Source organism: Octodon degus, unplaced genomic scaffold (assembly GCF_000260255.1).
Source record: "Octodon degus isolate 3935 unplaced genomic scaffold, OctDeg1.0 scaffold00113, whole genome shotgun sequence".
NCBI lineage: Eukaryota > Metazoa > Chordata > Mammalia > Rodentia > Octodontidae > Octodon > Octodon degus.
In genome coordinates, this window is record NW_004524689.1 from 161,395 (window position 1) to 180,097 (window position 18,703).

The 18,703-nt window shown below is 54.6% G+C and overlaps 2 protein-coding genes across 6 annotated transcripts; one reads left to right on the forward strand and one right to left on the reverse strand.

Annotated features, from left to right (window-relative positions):
* Noc2l (NOC2 like nucleolar associated transcriptional repressor) lies at positions 1–12,827 on the reverse strand. Of its 3 annotated transcripts, none has more exons than XM_023699447.1 (19): positions 12,738–12,827; positions 12,452–12,610; positions 11,341–11,512; positions 11,132–11,260; positions 9,772–9,892; positions 9,601–9,691; positions 8,483–8,561; positions 8,234–8,344; positions 7,647–7,760; positions 6,878–7,066; positions 6,364–6,503; positions 5,580–5,691; positions 3,886–3,999; positions 3,523–3,624; positions 2,078–2,221; positions 1,829–1,942; positions 1,051–1,180; positions 638–736; positions 1–388 (listed from the first exon to the last, which is right to left on the reverse strand). In XM_023699447.1, the coding sequence occupies exons 1-19, from the start codon at positions 12,761–12,763 to the stop codon at positions 282–284; spliced, it is 2,253 nt and encodes a 750-aa protein (XP_023555215.1). In that variant the 5' UTR covers positions 12,764–12,827; the 3' UTR covers positions 1–281. The 3 variants fall into 3 exon arrangements, with proteins under 3 accessions (XP_023555215.1, XP_023555216.1, XP_023555214.1); XM_023699448.1 differs by having other exon boundaries at positions 9,772–9,889; positions 11,341–11,515; XM_023699446.1 differs by having other exon boundaries at positions 11,341–11,515.
* A 256-nt stretch (positions 12,828–13,083) lies between these two features.
* On the forward strand, positions 13,084–18,665 carry Klhl17 (kelch like family member 17). 3 transcript variants are annotated; one of them, XM_023699453.1, is made up of 13 exons: positions 13,084–13,296; positions 13,676–13,764; positions 14,223–14,482; positions 14,570–14,691; positions 14,822–15,043; positions 15,456–15,572; positions 15,799–16,012; positions 16,270–16,414; positions 16,497–16,664; positions 17,095–17,183; positions 17,278–17,351; positions 17,481–17,662; positions 17,823–18,665. In XM_023699453.1, the coding sequence occupies exons 3-13, from the start codon at positions 14,272–14,274 to the stop codon at positions 18,049–18,051; spliced, it is 1,773 nt and encodes a 590-aa protein (XP_023555221.1). In that variant the 5' UTR covers positions 13,084–13,296; positions 13,676–13,764; positions 14,223–14,271; the 3' UTR covers positions 18,052–18,665. The 3 variants fall into 3 exon arrangements, with proteins under 3 accessions (XP_023555221.1, XP_023555222.1, XP_004639633.1); XM_023699454.1 differs by lacking the exon at positions 14,223–14,482; XM_004639576.2 differs by lacking the exon at positions 13,084–13,296 and having other exon boundaries at positions 13,561–13,764.
* The last annotated feature ends 38 nt before the right edge of the window (positions 18,666–18,703 follow it).

Consider the following 18,703-nt stretch of genomic DNA (forward strand, 5'->3'; position numbering starts at 1 on the left):
TTTTTAAAAGGAAAAACATGTGACTTGAGAAGGGCAAGTTTCCAAAGACTCAAGGGTAACTGCAGAGATCTGCAGACAAACCAAAGACAAGGAGACAGGCCAGAGAACCTGCCTGCAGGCTTGGTCTTCCTCTGGGCTGCAGGCAGAATCCACCATGCTGGCTCCCAATTCCTGTTCCAGGTCAGCGAAGTCCTCATTGTCTGTTGTGCCATGCTGTAACTGTTGACTGCCCTTCAGGCTACAGACACTGGCCTCAGAACCTCTGGGGCGCTGCAGGAGACCTAGTCCTCCTCTGAGAGTTGCAGATCTTCCAGCTCATCCTGTGGCCCCTCAGCCAGCAGCCACAGCTCACCAGGGACCAGCCCCGCCTCTGCATCTGAACCTCCACCTGCAGGCAGAGAAACCTACATAAATTCTGCTTTACCATGAAGAAGCCAGTCTTGGAGGTTATTCATCACCAATTAATCACAGCACTGATTAATTTACTGGTGCCTGTAGCTGGTTGCCACAGGCCCTGAGAACAGAACAGCTGGCTTGGCATCACAAGGAGGAGCACAAGCCTAACTTAGAGCCACCCTCCTGCAACCAGCTGTCAGATGGGCTCCAGGCCAGTCTCCTTACCCTGGGAGCCACTCACCCACTGAGGTACTGCTGTCCTCTTCCTCTTCTTCCTGGTCATCCCCCTCATCCTCTTCCACTTCTGCTTCTTGCTGACCTCTCAGGGATGCAGCCGTCCCTGGAGACCAAGAGCCTGTGTTCATGACTCCTCCATCCTGGGCCCACCCACAAAGGCACAGTGGTAATGGCTGGGCAGGAAGGGGAACCAGGCCCGAAGCCACGCCTGGACACCCACCTGGGCCACAGGTCTGGGTTAGAGAAATGGACACCCACACATAAATGGAGAGTGTGACAGATTAGGCAAGGCCCTGCACAATCCCTGGGAGACCCAGCAGCTAAGAGAAAGAAACAGGTTTGCGCCACCAAGCCAGATCTGGGCCCCCTCATGCCTGCCCCTCCCCAGAAGTACATGCTGAAGCAGTGCAGGCCCACCTCTCTCTGAGAAATCTGTTACTTCATCTTCAGAACTATCCAGGTCAAAGAGGTCTTTAAACTCCCTTTTGTCCTCCTCCCTGTCCTCCACCTTTCGTCGCTTGATCTCTGGGAAATTCAGCTCTTCCAGCTGGAAAACAAGCCAGTCCTATTGGTGGGAGCTGAGCACCTAGCCCATGCTACTTTACTTCCCACCTCAGCTCACCCAAAGCTTGAGCCAGGTCCTACAGGTCTGCTTGTGGACAGTGAATAGCTGCCACGTTTTACCCAACCCCCATGTCCTATACTTCCCTCACTTAGTGGCTTCCCTCCCAGCCAAGCCCCTGTCTCAAGGGCCCTGCTCAGCTGCTTTCCACTGGCCAGCCTTCTGATGCCAGGTCAGACAATACACCAATGGCATACACCCATCCCTCCCACCTGCCCTCCTGGTACCTACAGGATAACCTATGTGACTCTGCTTCCTCAGAACCCTCAACCCACCCAGCAGGTACAAGTTGGAGGAGAGACCTCCACTCCTAATAAGCAACTGAGAAGTGGAAAGAAGCTCCCTAACTCGAGCCAGATCTTCATGAGACTTTATACCCATCCCCCCCCCCCCAACTGAGTATAGATTCACAGTCTGGTCAGCCAGCCATAGCCTTTCCCTACCTCGCTGAAGCCATCCCCCAGCTTCCAAACTAAGGAAGGGCAGAAGCAAAATCTTCTCTGCCTGAAGTCATGCCAGTGTGCATGATCTGAATGTAGCTGACCCATCCACCCAGCCCAGGCCTCGACATACCCGCTCTTTGCCACTGATCTCCAGTTGGATCTCTCGGTCCCTCAGCTTCCGCCAGTGGTTATAGTACCTGGTAAGTGGGGGTCCCTCTTCCCGGACCCGTTTCTCCCAAGCATCCTGGGGATTAGGGCTGGTTAAGGTCATGTCCCCCTCCCCCTCCCCCCCGGCACACCCCTACACCTCAGCCACATATGCACCAGTACTCTCAGGCAGTGCTCTCCCTGCCCTGCTCAGATGTGTCTCCCAACTGACCACTGCGAGTTGGTTGGATACACCGAAAGACACCTTCTGGCGGCAGTTTTGGATGTACTCTGCATTCTCCTGCACCTTCTCCAGCAGCTGGCGCAGCTGCCGGCAGTAGTTGGCCACCTTGCACTCCCGGAGGAAGGACTTCAACTGCAGAAGGGAAGGGGCTCAGCCAGCACCCACACAGGGCTACTTTGCACCCAAAGCCAAGGACCCACTTTAGCTACCCACGGTCCTAATAGGCACAACAGAAATCCGTTTCAGACCCAAGTGCCCACAAATGGGTGGCAGGGCCAAGGGGGTGAATTAGTCCCCACTAATGGCCCCATCCTACCCACTGCCTGTCTAGTAAATAAAGCTCCACTACACACAGCACGCATTTGCTTCTCAGTTGCTTTTGCACTGTGGGCAGAAGTGACCCAAGAACAGCTGTGAGAAACCACATAACCTGCAAAATGTACAGTGTGTATTTACTATTTGGCATTTTATTTTATTTTATTTATTTTTTTTAACATTTATTTATTTGTGTGTGTGTGTGTGTGTGTGTGTGTGTGTGTGGCCAGCTCAGCCCACCAGGGGGCGGGGCTGGCTGTCATGTGGTGCTGGGGGATTGAACCACGGTCCCTGTGCATTGCCAAGCTTGTTTCAAGTAGGTGCTTTAGACCACTGAGCCATCTCTCCAGCCCCTTGGCATTTTATTTTAAATAAATAAATTTACTCTAGAGCTGCAAACTTGGGACCTTGAGCCCAGAAGCAAGTGCCCTGACTACCAGGCATCATCAAGCCAAGAAAACGGGGGGACAGACCATGCCACAAACCAAGTGTGACCATGACTCAGGGTGGTCAGTATGTACAGTTACAGGTATACAACTGCTGCCTTGCACACACACCTGTGTCTGAATGGGCTTGAGCCAGGAATAGCACTGGTATGAGCAGTAGCCCTCCCAGCAGGCCTGTGACTACCAGAGCTGATCCACCTAGCAGGGACAGAAGAGGACAGCTGTGCCCACTCCTGTGAGAGGTACAGGTCTACCTGACATGAAAAGTAGCTGGGCTGAGAGCAAGCAGATACTTGTGGGCAGAGAGGGAGTTTTCAAGAGAATCCCAACTCCACCCTTAGGACCACCTGGAAAAGCAGCAAGGGATCAGCCCTGCCCAAGGTTCAGAGTTCTGTGCTATAGCAGGTTCGGACAGCCTGGAGAAGGGCCAGTGTGTCACCCAGGCCCACCCCAACCTGAACAGCTGATAACCCTTCACCCAGAGCCACCGCCAAAGTTCCCCTAAGGGTCCCATATCCCTGTGAACATGATCACTACACTGTGGCTGCAGGAGAGCCAGTGTGGAGTCCATAAACTGCTTGGGCTCTGCTGTTGGCCCTGTGTGACTGGACCAGGACACCTTCCTTTGGCTTGTGCTTGTGGTACAAACAGAAACAGGCAACAGGAACATACCTGCAGGATGGTGGGCAGTACAAGCTCTGGGAAGGCAATGCTGTGGGCCTGGCCATACAGGTACTCCATCGTAAGGTCATACAACTGCTCCACCAACCCATCCTGAGGCAGCAGGACATGACTAAGGTCACCAAGGGACTGGGCACAAGCTGATGAGTCCACTCAAGTCTCCAGGACAAAGTATAAGGAAGTGCCCCACCCACCCACCAAGCCATACTCAAGATTCCCAGGAACTGGGACTAAACAGCCCCTGGGCCCTGACCCAGGAGATTTGTAAGGTCCCTGCCAGCAGGTCTCTCCTGTCCATCTCAACCCCACCTGAGCACAGCCATATGCTCTCCCTGGGCCTGGAGCCTCCCTTACCCGATAGGCTTTCTCTTGTAGGTTTGCACTGGACAGCTTTAGGATCACAGAGAAGTTGATGGGCCTGGAGCTCATCCGGCCTGGTCGCTTATTGAAGTCCACCTGCTGGAAAACCTGCGCCCAGGGTACGTCACCCAGCCCATCCTCAGATATCACCAGGCTGAGCAGGCAGATACAAGAGAGACTCTAAAGCCCATAGACGCCCTCCAATTCTGTCTTCCAGAGCTCTGGCCTCTGGGTGGCCCTAGTGGGTAGAGCAGTGCTCCTGAGGCTCCCTCAAAGATAGAAGGCTGTAAGGATCAGCACAGGGAGACCAAGAAGGAAGGGGGCCCACCCACTGCTCACTCCTCTCTCCAGAGGCCAGGCACAACTACATCCTGGTTGCTGGGAGGGTGTCACCATAACAAAGGACCACCATATACAGGGATGTGACAGCGGATGTCTCAGATGGTCCTGGAGGCGTATGCCCTCCACAAAACATAAGCTGGGCATCAAAACTTTCCCAAGGGGAGGGAGTGGGCCTGGACCCTCCACAACCACCAGGAGACCCTACACCAGCACTGGTAAAGCAGGGATGCCCAAAACTCGTGCAGAGTGTTAGGAGGTGGGCCACAGAAGGGACAGGAGATCTAATTCAGCAGGGCAGGTGCTGGACAGCATCACTGACAACAGCAGAAAGCAATGCCCTGTCTCTGCCTAAGAAGAGAGCTGGGTGGAGGCTGAGTCAACACTCCCTTCTTTCCCTCCCATCAAGGCAGGGCAGTGACACCTAGTAGGCAGTTTTGCTTCAGTCTTCGTCTGCTTTCTCAGAGACGTGTACACCTGAGTATTGGAGAGCCCTGCTACATAAAACAGAGTGAGCCAAGGCAGGGGTAACATAGGGCTACCCTAAGTGAAAGAAAAAAGGGAAAGATGTGCTGAGTATGACAGTGCAACCTTATAATCCCATAGTTCAGGGAAGGCTGAGGAAGGAGAAACTGCAAGCTTGAGTCTAACCTGGGCACCTTTATTGTGTAAAGCCCCTCCACTGCCCCAAATATATGCACACAAAGGGAACAATGCCATAGGAGAGGATGAGACCTGAGGAGACAGAACCAGAGCCACTGGCAGGACAGGAAGCCCTCAGGGTAGTGCAATGACAGAAGGGTCACAGAACTGGGAAAGGACTGCTGGTGGCTCTCACAGACAGGTGTGATATCCAAGGAGTGTTTACCAGGCACAGCAGCCTGATCAGCAGAATGGGAATGGCAACCTTCTTTCCCCCTTGACATGTCCCCAGGAGAGGGAATACACAGAGATGGCAACTTCTGGAGTACCTCACACTCCAGCCTTTCTTTAACCCAGCAACACTCATGTGTTCATGCACACAACTGTCTAGGCAGCACCCTCAGAGGCCATACAGCCACCATCTGGGATTCAGGCCTACCTTTTCTGCTCACTCCATTTCTGAGCAAACACCTACATGGTCAGAGATGGTTCCCTAACCACACAGCTGGCAGCCTGAAGCCCGACCCTGGGAGCACATATTTGACATCCATGATCAGTGGACAGCAGACAAAGTACTAAGCAGAACATGCTCACAAACTTACACCCTAGACAAGGAAGATGACAAACTCAGGACAACCATATGGATTCCTCACAGCAGACTGAAGGGCAGTTGGCCCCCGAGCATATGCAGTATGCAGTTTACTCACCTCAAGGATGAAGGGCAGCACAGGGACGAAAGTCCCAGTGCTCTGTGATAGCAGTGTCAGGGCACGCACACAGTGCAGACGCAGTGGGTAGAAGCGCGCAGTGGGGACCAGCCTGTAGCAGTGAAGTCCAAAGGGCAGGGGCCAGGTTTGCACAGCCTGTACGATGCCAGCCTCGGTTGCCCCGCTGACTCCAACCCTTGCCCCCTAAAATGGCTTAAGCTGCAGGAAGGCCTTTCACTTTTACTGGGCAATAGGCCACAGTATGCACAGCAGACAGAATAGGGCATAACAAGATACCCAACTCAGGTTCTGACCTAAGGACCTGCCTCCTTATCCACTACAGGGCTAGAGAGATACCTTTCTTAGGAGATGTGGGTGGGGGTAGTACTAGGGACTAAACCCAACCCAGGTTTTAATTCCGTTTCACTCTAATGTGTGGGGCAGTTCATTTTGGGGGCTTCCTCCCTTGCATGGTTGGTCTCCCTTCCAAGCCGATCTCTAAGGTTCAGGGGAATGCTTCAGGAGGACAGACACACCCCCTGCTGGCCAGAAAGGCACATGGCCCCTCACCCACACCAAACCAGAGTCCCAGAGACAGAAGTGCTGTGCAGCTGACTACCTCACTTCACCAAAGAGTGAATGGCCATGAATCTGGTCCCTCTTCCAATGCAGGAGGACCCCAGACCCTGCCCCAGACAGTCAGACCCATGAGAGCCCTGGTCACCAAGGGCACTATCCAGAGTCCTCACCCCATAGAGCCCACACAACCGTACCCTGGACTCACTTGATACAGCCAATGGCAACTTGCACAAGGGGGTAAAGTAGGGGCTGCAGTGCCTCACTGGAACCAAGGACACTCAGGACGCGGCACCACAGGTGGAGGCAGTGGACGTACTGCCAGTTATACACGGCCTGGTGTGTCTCCTGGTCAGAATGAATTCCACATTGAGACCCAGCTCCCTGACAGCAGCACTGTGTGCCTACCTCGCCCACAGTCCCCAACAAAGTGCAAGGCTGTCTCCTCCAACAGAAAGGGAGGGCTGGAGAGATGGCTCAGTGGTCTAAAGCACCTACTTGAAACAAGCTTGGTAAAGCACAGGGACCGCGGTTCGATCCCCAGCACCACATGCCAGCCAGACCCGCCCCCTGGTGGGCTGAGCTGGCCACAAACACACACACAATAAATAAATGTAATAAATAAATGTAATAAATAAAAATAAATAAATATTTAAAAAAAAAACAGAAAGGGAAACCCTCTGCTGTGTTGAGCTTCTGAATGGGGAGGGGCCAGACTGTACCTTCTTGCCAGTGGTCATGGCATTACGCAGGTGGATGGCCAGCTGGCGGATGTAGAGGAAAGCATGCTGGTAGGAGACGCTGGGGTCCAGGGCAAGCAGCTCAGTCAGCGTTCGCTGCATGAAGCTGATGAGGGGTAGGGTACTGGCAGAGGTGAACTTGCAATTCCTCACATATGTGATGTACATTTGCTGCCACAGAAACCTCAGTCAAGGCCACCTGAGCACTCACTACCCAGAGGAGCCAAGCCATCTGCCAACCCCTGGCTCTTTCCCTCAGAGATGCACAAGATCATACCCCCCAACTCAGGCTCCCGAGGCTGCTCAGTCTGCATACATGTGCCCAACATATGTACCCACCAGCTTCAGGCACAGCCCAGCGGGTCTTGTAAGAAAGGTGCATAAGGAAGGGGTAAGCTGATGATCAGGCAAGAAGACTATCAAAGCTTTAGGAAGGGGTTCCAGAGGCCTTGTGATTGGCTGGGCCACCCTGAGTCTGGAGCTAGGCAGCAGAGTTTGGATCCTGGCTGTGATCTCAGACCTGCTTCTATTTTGCATGCATAGTGGTAGAGTTCAGATGGAACCCAAGAAGATGCAGGGCTCCTGTTCTCATTACCGACAACAACTTTCCCGCAAGGACACTGTGACTTAAGGGCCTGGCTCTATCCACAGCCACAATGCCAGGGCTCAGGAAGGAACACCAGCCACAAAGGCACACTGCTAGGCCCCCCAAGCCGATTCCCAGCACCAACACTGATAGACATATGTGTACCTTCAAGACAGGGCTCAGAAAAACGTCCTTTTTGTGTCGACAGACTCTAACAAGAATCAGGAAGGCCAGCACCCGCAGGGACTCCTCACCAGTGCTCCACAGAACCACCATCCTCTAAGGAGAAGGCACATTGCTGCTTATCCCATCCCTCACCCAGGACCCTGCCAGGGCCAGCACACCTTTCTCAAGCCAAGCCAGAAGTTCATGTGGTCACCTGCCACAGGAACTTCTGTGGCAACACCCATTTACATGTCAGAGAGAAGCCGTGTAAGCATAACAGAGAAAAAGCAAAGTGTAGAACGGGTCAGATCATACCCCATAAGGGCAAAACCTTGAGACTCTGCCTTGACTATCATGTGTGCACATCAGTATACACGACGTTACAGTGACAAGCACATTTAATAACCCCAACACATTAGCACACACTGCCCCATGGGGTCTATTCTCATATCCCTAAGCCATGCCATGGGAGAAGAAGAGCCAGTGGAGAATGTAACAAGATTGGGGCGGCTGCCTACTCTGCCTGGCCAGCAGTAGGGCAACTGGGTGGCCTGTGCACCTTACCACAGCACATGTGGGGGGCCCACCTTGAGTAGCACACGACATTGTTTGGGGAAGGTCAGGTAGTATGGTACCAGATGGCTGATATGCTGCAAGACTGCTGCCAACACTGTGGCTTCTGCCAGACAGGTCACCAGCTGAGGAAATAGAGGAGATAGTAAGCCTGAACTCACTTGGATCTGAGGCACAAAGAAATGCTAGACCATGGGAATGGCCAGCCTCCTGCCTATGACAAAGGCTCCCATTCCCATCCTCCACTGCTGCCAGAACAGTACCTGCATGACTGCACTCAGGTATGCCTTGACATCCACACGGAGCTTCCCCCAGAGCGCACTGCTAGATGGCTGCAGCATCCTGCAAAAACAGAAGCTGCCTCAGCCCATCTCAGTCACACCTGCCCGGCAGTGCCCTCAACGCCGAAGCATAGATCCCCACCTCTCTCCACAGAAAGCTTATGACTCCACAGCTGGCAGACACAGAGGCTTACCAAAACTTCTCATGGGTGGCCCAGACTGAGGCATGCAAGAAGCAGCTCTAGCCCATCACAGCCACCTACATGGCTAAACCACAGGGCCACTGCACCCAGTGTCCTGACTCCTGGCCTCCCTGAAGGACTCTCAGGCCCGGTTGCCTCCCTCTGACATAACTTTCCTCTGGGACCCGTTGACCTTCTGCACCTGAACTCTGCAGCCAGCACTCCAGAGCCTCTGGAGCCAAACCACATACCACTCACTGCAATAGGATGGTGTCTTTGACTTACATATCCTACTTATCCAGCCACACAAATCTGCAAACTCAGTTTCACTTAAACCCCAGGCCTTTAGGCCTCCCAAACACTGAACACCTGGCAACTATGGCTGAGTCTCTAAGGCTGAGTCCCATATCAGCTGCTCAGTGAAAATTGCAGAAAGGTCACGAGGACCAAGGGCAGGGCCTTCATGCTGCCATTTCCCCACCTTGCCTCCAAGTGCTAACATCATCTGTTTCCTTTGAAAAGGAACCAATAGGACTAGTTCAACTCTCCAGACCCTTACTGCCTCAAGATCATGAGGTGGCACAGCCTCCTAGCCCCACCATGACTCCCACTGTACACTCACTTACTATGCTTACCTCAAGACCTTTCACAACTAATGCACAAACCAACTAGGCTCCTATGTGTATACACACCTTTCAGAAACAGGCTAAGCAGATGTTAAGGAGCATGGACAGGATTCATATATCCACAGAGGAAGGAGAGAACAAGTCTGGGTTTAGGAAAAGTCAAGAAAAATACCAAGCTGATATTAAGCTCCCAAGAAATTCTAAGCAAGAATTTATTTCCCAAGGGCCACTCAGGGCCAGTAAGCCTGTGCCCTCTCTTGTAGAGCAACTTTTACCGTACCCACCCTCTCACCTGGTGCTGTCCATTGGTGCCTTTCCAAACAGCAGCTTCTGAAGATCACGAAAGAGGTCTCTGACACAAAAGGTAACCAGTGCATTGAACACTACAAGGAAGGGATACAGGTGTCACTCACAGGACTGAACATGCCATCAAGCCTGACCCCGGCCTCTGGTTTCTGCTTACCAGCACTGTCTGAGACCTGGAATCTATAGCCCTCAGCCCCTTCCTGGTCTCCTTGGGTGGTGGCCACAGCAGCTCGGAATGCCTGGACAACTTCATGAAACAGCTTGGGAGTGAGGTGCTGCTGTAAGGACAAGAGACCAAGAACACTGGCAGTGCAGCAGACCCCAAGGGAAAGCACAAGGGGCAGCTTGCTCCAGGAACCTACTCAGAGAGAGGAGCCTCTCCCCCTCCCCCATCTCAAATACAATGAAGAGGGGGAAGCTTGATCACTGAGGCATGCATCGGCAATAAAAATGCAGACAAGTTTATTATAATTCTGGAAGCATAGAAGTCCGCTTCAGGAGCCCCAGGGGAAAGAGCTAAAAGAGTCCTAGACCAAGGACCACAGTCAGCTCCAAATGCTATCTGGAGATCTCTCCATTCCTTTCTGTGCAGAAACCAACATGAGATACTCAGAAAAAGCCTGGCTCCAGCAAGTCAACAAATGCTAGGGTTTGAAAGTGTCCCCCAAAGCCCACATGTTGTTAGAAACTGAACACTCAGATTCAAAGTAGAAGACATTTTGAGGGATAAACAGAATTAGATGATGTGATCAGTATGGAATCCCTATGATAGCATTAGTGGCTATGTAAGAGGAAAAGTTGGGGCTGGTTGAGAGAGACAGGGACAGAGACAGTCCGATAAACATACTTTGCTTATAAACTACCTTGTCAATAGCATTCCATTACAGAAATAGAAAACCCTAAGACATGAGAACACAATGCCTCACCCACAGTGGCCTGATTTCAGGAAGCAACAGAGCCCCTGCATTCTGACTCCAGGAGAAGATGCTGCCTGGGCAGTGCAGCACTCAGAAAGAGCACATGAGATTATTTACTGCTGCTCAGAGAAACATCTTCCTACCTTCAGAGTCGTGGCTACCACATATGAGGCAAGGACAGAGGTGGGGGGTGTTAGATGTTGTGCTCGTTGATGCACTGTGTCAACTTGAAAAGTTTAGAAGTCTAAGTGACTCAGCAGGGAGCTGGGGTTCTTACTGTGTAAATATCCTCATCCTATGCAAGAGGAGGGTATGGACATTGTATGAGTTCTACAGACTCACCCCAAGGTAGCCTGCTTATAAAGAAAGGAAAAAGGCAGCTGCTACTGCTCCTCCCCTTACTCTTTGCTGTTTTCTGCACCATGAACTTAACCCTTTGCCATGTGCCACCCTGCCTTAGAGCTAGCAGAGTATGGACTGAAACTTCTACAAGCTGTGAGCTAAATAAACATTTCCTTACTGAATTTTGGGTATCAGGTATTTTGCCCCAGCAACAAGAGAAAGGTAACAGGCAGCTGACCAGCCCTTACCGCTTCTCACCTTTGCTGCTTGCTTCCACCTTTCAACCATACCAAGGGTCACAGGAACAGGTTCATTCTTCCCCTGAAGGCCTTTGGACACTCTGTCTCCATCTTTCCCCTCCTCCTCCTCTTCCTCCTCACTTGCTTCCTGCAGCAGACAAAGAAGGGCCAAATTGGGACAGGGTGTACCAGGCACAGTGCCCCTATTGCCAAGGTCCCAGGCCTCACCTCCAGTACATCTGGCAGGGAGTGGAACTGCTCCTCTCCTTCCTCAGAGCTATCTGAGTCACTAAAATTCAGCAGGCTCTGGTCATTCTCCTGCAGAAACTTGTAGAACTCAGGGTCTTTGTCCTTCAGCCGAGAGAGCTGATCCTTGTGCTCAGAGGCACGGCCTTTATGCCTGCTAAGAAGGAGAAACAGGGCGGTGGGGGGGGGGGAGCTCCAACATGCTGGTGTTCTCTGACACGGTTAGTCTGCTCCCTCAACCAATAACTAAACAAGGATATTCCCAGGGCATTAAGTTTTGAGCAGGCTCATCTCTTTCAGATTAGCCTCTTAATACTGTTCACACAAATGAATCTCAATCTTTGCTCTCTCCAGACTTTCTGTACCCATCCATGCTCTACCCCAGCTGTCTGAACTTGCTGTCAGTGTACAACAGCAACACCTTCAAAGATATACATGCCCCTTCTCAAACCACCATGTCTCTCAATACTGCAAGTGCCCCCCTACTCCACCCTTGCCACCTACAACCCTTCCCCTTAAGTGCTTGGGCTCTGAGGTGATTTACCATCCCATTATGAGATCTCTAAGGACCTGGCCCATAGCCCTGGTTCACCTCAAAGTTTGTTTTGTTTTGCTTTGTTTATTGTTTTTTGACACAGGGTCTCTATACAGTTTTCGGCTGGCCTTGAACTCACTGTGTAGCCCAGGCTGGTCTCGAACTGGCAACAATCCTCCCACTTTAGCCTCAAGAAAGCTAGAATTGTAGGCGTGCCACCACCACACCTGGCTATCCCAAGGCTTTTGCCGCTCCTGCTCTGCTGCCTACACAGCTGGCTCCCCCAATCCTCATTCAACGTCGCCCTCCCAAAACTCCTCTGCCTCGTCTAACAAGGCCTGCAACTCTCATCACTCTAGCCTCTTCTGTTTTACCATACCGAGCACAGCGCCACCTCCTAACACGATACACACCGAGATTTACACAAGTCTGAGAAAGGTCTCCTGGGTCAAGAGCGGTCCTCGGTATACGCACATCCAGAGAAGGCAATGAGGGAGGCACCGCGAGCGGCCATCCGCCAACGACCCGCGCCTAGGGCTGGAGGAGATGCCCGCTCACCTGGCCGAGGCACCCCGGTCCGGACCACACAAGCTCGGGGCAGCTCCGCGTTCGCGTGCTCCTTGTGTCGCCGCCTCTGAAGTTTCTTCGGGCTCCGACTCAGACTCGGAATCAAAACCCGAAGCCAGGAACTCATCCACCGTCAGGTCTGCCAGACGCCTGCGGGTCACAGTGAAGGTCACAGCTGCCTGTCATCGCGCTACTCCCAGCCCCAGGAAAAGAGCGAGAAGATCCCACAAGGTACCGGGGCCAACCCAAGGGCCGCGCAGCCCCTGTACTCACACACCTCTTGGGGCCACGCGCCGCCGCCATGACGACGACTGCGCCGCGTGCGCCGCACTTCCGATCCCAGAATGCCAAGCCCTAGCCGCACTTCCTCTGGGCCAGCCCCGCCCCAAGCCTGGCCCCGCCCCACCAAATGGCTCTACGGTTCCTTGACCGTGGCGCCGGCGGTGTCCGGGTGGGAGGGCGGTATCGCAACCTATTTCCTTGGACTGGATCTCTGAGCAGCAGTACGCATTCGCCTGACAGGACCTAACAGCCGTTAGCAGCTCTGTAAGACTGAGTAACAGTGGTTTCCACCCGGGGAAGACGAGGTCAGGGCGTCCGGCCCAGCCCTGCCCGCAGCCCACTGTGTTGATGCATGGTAGCGACAAGAAACAAAATAAAAGGGAGACAAAAGGGAGTGCTATGCAAAGAGAGCTGACAAGTCAATAGCGACAACCAAAAGGGGTCATAGGGAAAACAGAAACGCAGCCCGTAATATTGCGCAGAAAGTTCGCCCAAGATCCGACGCCGGGTAGCCAAGCTGCCCTCCCCTGATATCTTCCGGACAGGTCCACACTGTGAGTGCAGATCCCCGTGTTACCCCGCCGCCCAGACAGCCGGATTTGTACCTCGCTCGAGAGACTCCCCTAGAGTCCGCGGACCTAGTCCGCCCGACCCCACCGCCAGCAGTGCCCAGAGCGAGGCCTGGCGCGGCTGGATGAGTGGTGCAACCCTGTTGGGCGGGGACCTGCACCAGCCTCAGAGGCTGGGCGTTGGGGGGAAAGGGGGGGTGCCAGAGACGGGGCGGGCGGCACCGAGAAACAGCGACTTAGGAAGGTGGCTTCGCTAAGCCCAGGGGTTGCTGCCACAGCCGCTGAGCAACCCTCCCGTCGGCGGTGCGTCGCACCTCCTGCGCTCCGCGGCTCGGCGGAGGGTCTGACTGCCAAATTCATGCAGCCGCGCGGTGAGCGCCCAGCCGGCAGGACGCAGAGCCCAGAGCACGGCAGCCCGGGGCCGGGGCCCGAGGCCCCGCCACCGCCGCCTGCGTGAGTGGGGCCGGGGAGAGGGCGGGTGGGCGGAGGGACAAGCCCCGCAGCCCGAGCCCGGAGTCGGTCCTAGGAGCCTGGAGTCTCCGGCCACCTGGGGTCCACCTGGAGAGTGGTGCGCAGAGCGGTGGGAGCGGAGTGGGGGTCTGCGGCCCCTTGGGATGGGCAGGTGGACAGTGGGGCGGCAGCATGAATCTCATGGAGCTGCAGTAGTCGGAGAGGCTGGATAGGTTACTGTCAGAGCGCAGAGTCCCGGCCTTACCAGTTGGGAGGGGGTTTGGAAAAGAGGAGGTCCCGAGTGAGAGAGCGGGGTCAGTGGCAAGGTGTCTTCTCTGGAGATGTGCATGGGCTGCTGGGCTCTTGATGAGATGGCTGGAGTGATGGCTATACCTACAGGTTCAAAGGGTGGGATGAACAGCTCTGGAGGGCACACTTGACTTAGCCATGCATGCCTGCAGACCGGAGGCAGAGCGTGCGAGGCCCAGGCAGGCCCGGGGCACAGTCCCCATGGAGGGTGCCATGCAGCTGCTGAGCCGGGAGGGCCACAGTGTGGCCCACAACTCCAAGCGGCACTACCACGACGCCTTCGTAGCCATGAGCCGCATGCGGCAGCGTGGTCTCCTGTGTGACATCGTCCTGCATGTGGCCGCCAAGGAGATCCGCGCACACAAGGTGGTGCTGGCCTCCTGCAGCCCCTATTTCCACGCCATGTTCACAAGCAAGTACTTGTTTGGGTGGCACATGGAGTTTTTTATAGGCCAGCAGGCAGACACCAGGCTGACTCCCTGTTTTCCTGTCCCCACAGATGAGATGAGTGAGAGCCGACAGACACATGTGACACTGCATGACATCGATCCTCAGGCCTTAGACCAACTGGTGCAGTTTGCATACACAGCTGAGATTGTAGTGGGCGAGGGCAATGTGCAGGTGAGGCTGTTGCCATCTTCTGAGGGGGTCTTCTCCATCCCCCCAAGCCTGTGTCCTCAAGCCCTCCCCTCTCAGTTACTTTGTGCTCCCCTGGCACCTTCCTGTCTCACTTTCACCTCTGTGCCTGCAGACACTGCTACCTGCTGCCAGCCTCCTGCAGCTGAACGGTGTCCGAGATGCCTGCTGCAAGTTCCTGCTGAGTCAGCTGGACCCCTCCAACTGCCTAGGAATCCGGGGCTTTGCCGACACACACTCATGCAGTGACCTGCTAAAGGCAGCACACAGGTACGTGCTGCAGCACTTCGTGGACGTGGCCAAGACTGAGGAGTTCATGCTCTTGCCGCTGAAGCAGGTAACGTGCCAGATGGGATGCAGCCCACATTATGTCCTGGCCCCACCCAGACAACAGGACCCAGCAACCAGCACCACAACCCTTGTTCTCACCTCCCACATCCACACTGTGACCATCCTGGGACCCGTAAATCTTGTCCCCATTTTCTGATTCTACTAAACCTTTACCGTCTACACTTTAACCCATTCTGTTCTAATGTCTGTGCCTGTAATCTGTACTTCCTGGCTCTGCATCACTGTGACCACTGGATTTAGGCTCCCCCAGAAACCAAGTCTGGCTCCTGACCCTGCTTGGCACCTCCCTGTAGGAACACTGAGCCCCCAACTGGAACCTCCTTCCCAGGCACCTTCAGGGCTCCCTGGGCACACAAGGACCCTCCCCAGGTCTCAGGTCTGAGGGCCCCCACCTCCAGGTGCTGGAATTGGTCTCTAGCGACAGCCTGAATGTGCCTTCAGAGGAAGATGTCTACCGTGCAGTCCTGAGCTGGGTCAAACATGATGTGGACACTCGGAGGCAGCACGTCCCCCGGGTAAGGCCAGGTGCTGAGGCTCCCATGGTGTCTGGGAGGAACACGGGTGACTGAGACCTGGGTATTCTTCATGTACTCCCTGGCCCCATCAGGGACCCATAGGAGAAGGGCAGGCACTTAGCTCGAGATCCCATCCTGCAGATGCAGAGGGTTTCTGAGCTAGAACTCTCAGCCCTGGGGCAAGTGTGCCTAGGGGGTTCCCTGACCTTGGCATGCCCCACCCCAGCTTATGAAGTGTGTGCGGCTACCTCTACTGAGCCGTGACTTTCTTCTGGGCCATGTGGATGCTGAGAGCCTTGTACGACATCACCCCGACTGCAAAGACTTGCTTATCGAAGCTCTCAAGTTTCACCTGCTGCCGGAGCAGAGGGGCGTCCTAGGCACCAGCCGCACTCGGCCCCGGCGCTGTGAGGGTGCTGGCCCTGTACTCTTTGCTGTGGGTATGCCCACCTGGCCCCTCTTTCCTCATGGTGCTGCACTGGGCCTTCCATCTCCATGCCCAGCACTAGCCTAGCTGATATTGACCTGCTTTTCCCTCCTCCTTCATCCAGGGGCCTCTCAAGGGTCTGTGGGGTCTGACCCACCAGTGTGATCCAATCCCTGTGTCTTGTCATAAGAGACCCATGCCCTTGCCCCTCAGCTGTTCTAGAGCTCTTTTGCCTACCTAGGCCCCTCCTGCCCTTTCACCCCTCACTAGGTGGAGGGAGCCTTTTTGCCATTCATGGGGACTGTGAAGCATATGACACCCGAACTGACCGCTGGCATGTGGTGGCTTCCATGTCTACACGTCGAGCCAGGGTGGGAGTTGCTGCTGTTGGGAATAGACTATACGCTGTGGGCGGGTAAGCATAAAGGATACATGTGAGCGGGGCTCTGTACATGTGTGCTTGGCCAACTGTGATCAGTAATGGAAACCTTTCCTAGCTATGATGGGACCTCAGACCTGTCTACTGTGGAGTCATATGACCCCGTGACCAATACATGGCAGCCTGAGGTGTCCATGGGCACAAGGCGAAGTTGCCTGGGTGTAGCTGCGCTGCATGGGCTTTTGTACTCAGCTGGTGGCTATGACGGGGCCTCCTGCCTCAACAGGTAATAACAGGGGTTGAGACCCCAGTGGCCTCACAGGGTTGGCTTAGGAGCAGGAGGTGAAGCTGTGATGTCTGCCTAGAACAAGTCCTGCCTGACCAAGCCATGGGGTCCCCAAGCCTTCTTCACTTCAGACCATAGCAGCGCCAGAGCCTAGGCTCTTTTCTCCCCATTTTCCTCTGTGCCCCAGACTTCTAGTTCGGGTGGGGAGGGGGATGCCCAGGATGGTGCAGGCACCCCCATGAAGTACAGGCATGCCCACGGTTACCCCGTGGTAACCCAGGAAGTCTTATTGTTTGTTGTGGTAGGGCTCCAGTGTCAGAATTTTATGATGTGCAGCAGGGGGTTTCAGCACTCCCTAGGAGGACGGGCCCTTGGGGGAGGATACTTTCTCTATCCTTGCTGATGGTCGGCAGCTCTCTGGTGCCCACAGTGCTGAACGCTATGACCCCCTGATGGGAACATGGACATCCATTGCTGCCATGAGCACCAGGAGGCGCTACGTGCGTGTGGCCACACTCGGTGGGTAATGGCGCCTGCACTCTATGCACCTGCCCTTCTGCCTGCCCCCACCCCACACTCAGCAGGAGCACCAGGGTATGTTGTTTTCCTGCAGATGGGAACCTGTATGCCGTGGGTGGCTATGACAGCTCCTCACACCTGGCCACTGTGGAGAAGTATGAGCCCCAGGTGCATAATGCACCCCAATGATGACCACCCTTCCCCTGTGCTCCCTGGGGTCGTTCCACCCTGAAGTAGGTCCTCTTAGTGGGAGGGATACCCTTGTTGGGTCACCCTCCAACCTGTACTCTCCTGCAGGTGAACTCGTGGAGTCCCGTGGCCTCCATGCTGAGCAGGCGAAGCTCTGCTGGTGTGGCAGTACTGGAAGGTTCCCTGTATGTGGCAGGAGGAAATGATGGCACCAGCTGTCTCAACTCAGTAGAGAGATACAGTCCCAAGGCTGGCGCATGGGAAAGTGTGGCACCCATGAATATCCGCAGGTTCGCAGCCAGGGGTGGCCAGTGGACACTTCCAGCCACCACAGAGGGCAGTGCTGGGCATGTGCTGTGAGGAATGGGCTCGGGGTGGGGGCTGGGGCTGCTCTCCCTCCTTCCCCTGCTGGTCCAGCCCCTGATCTCACTGTGGTCTTCCCACCCCCAGGAGCACACATGACTTGGTGGCCATGGATGGATGGCTCTATGCTGTAGGGGGCAACGACGGCAGCTCCAGCCTCAACTCCATTGAGAAATACAACCCAAGGACCAACAAATGGGTGGCTGCCTCTTGCATGTTCACACGGCGCAGCAGTGTGGGTGTGGCAGTCCTGGAGCTGCTCAACTTCCCACCACCATCCTCACCTACACTGTCTGTGTCCTCTACCAGCCTCTGACCTGCAGTACGGACCACACAGAGGCCCTACATGCCTTAAGCCCCACAGGGTGGCCCCTGCACCTCCCTGTCCCTGACTGTATGTTGGGGGCAGGATCCACAGCTCCCACCAGGGATAGCCTACAACATCTGTCCATGTCTGCGTTCGTTTTCCTCGGTGTTCCTTTATGTGTGTGCTGTTTATTTATTGATTCACTATTTATTGATGGACAAGCAGAACTGCAGCTACCAGTTTATATGTTTACTGTCCAAATGTGGCTCTTCTGTCTGTGAGGACCAGGCAGCCCTCCAGACTCCTGCCTGAGACAGCAGGAATGATGAGGGTAGACACTCCCTACAGAGGGTTCAGCAGCCAGAATTAGCAGCAGGAGGGGATTGAAGGCTTTCTAAAACAGGTGCAGATCCCTAGCCATGCTTTGCACAGCACCCTTACCTGGCCCAGCCAAGCACCGTTCCTAGGAAGGGCACAAAGCAGGCTTCCTTCCTTCCTGTGTCCTGTATGCAGTTGGTGTCTTTTCTGGGTCTTGTTTGGGCCTGAGCACACATATGCACTCAGACCCTACACAGCAATATGAGCCAACTTGAATAATAAACATGTTTCTTGGGCTCCTTGGGTTGGAGGCTGAGTGTCCATCTCTGGCCCCTCTTATCCC

Bases quoted from the DNA above. Each gene is read 5' to 3' on its own strand.
- Klhl17 (XM_004639576.2), top strand. From the start codon at position 13,670: ATGCAGCCGCGCGGTGAGCGCCCAGCCGGCAGGACGCAGAGCCCAGAG. The intron at 15,044-15,455 runs GTAACGTGCCAG...CCCCACCTCCAG, and splicing joins TGCTCTTGCCGCTGAAGCAG to GTGCTGGAATTGGTCTCTAG. The intron at 16,415-16,496 runs GTAAGCATAAAG...AACCTTTCCTAG, and splicing joins AGACTATACGCTGTGGGCGG to CTATGATGGGACCTCAGACC.
- Noc2l (XM_023699446.1), bottom strand. From the start codon at position 12,763: ATGGCGGCGGCGCGTGGCCCCAAGAG. The intron at 8,345-8,482 runs GTACTGTTCTGG...CTATTTCCTCAG, and splicing joins ACCTGAGTGCAGTCATGCAG to CTGGTGACCTGTCTGGCAGA. The intron at 4,000-5,579 runs GTGAGTAAACTG...CCCTGGGCGCAG, and splicing joins TGCTGCCCTTCATCCTTGAG to GTTTTCCAGCAGGTGGACTT.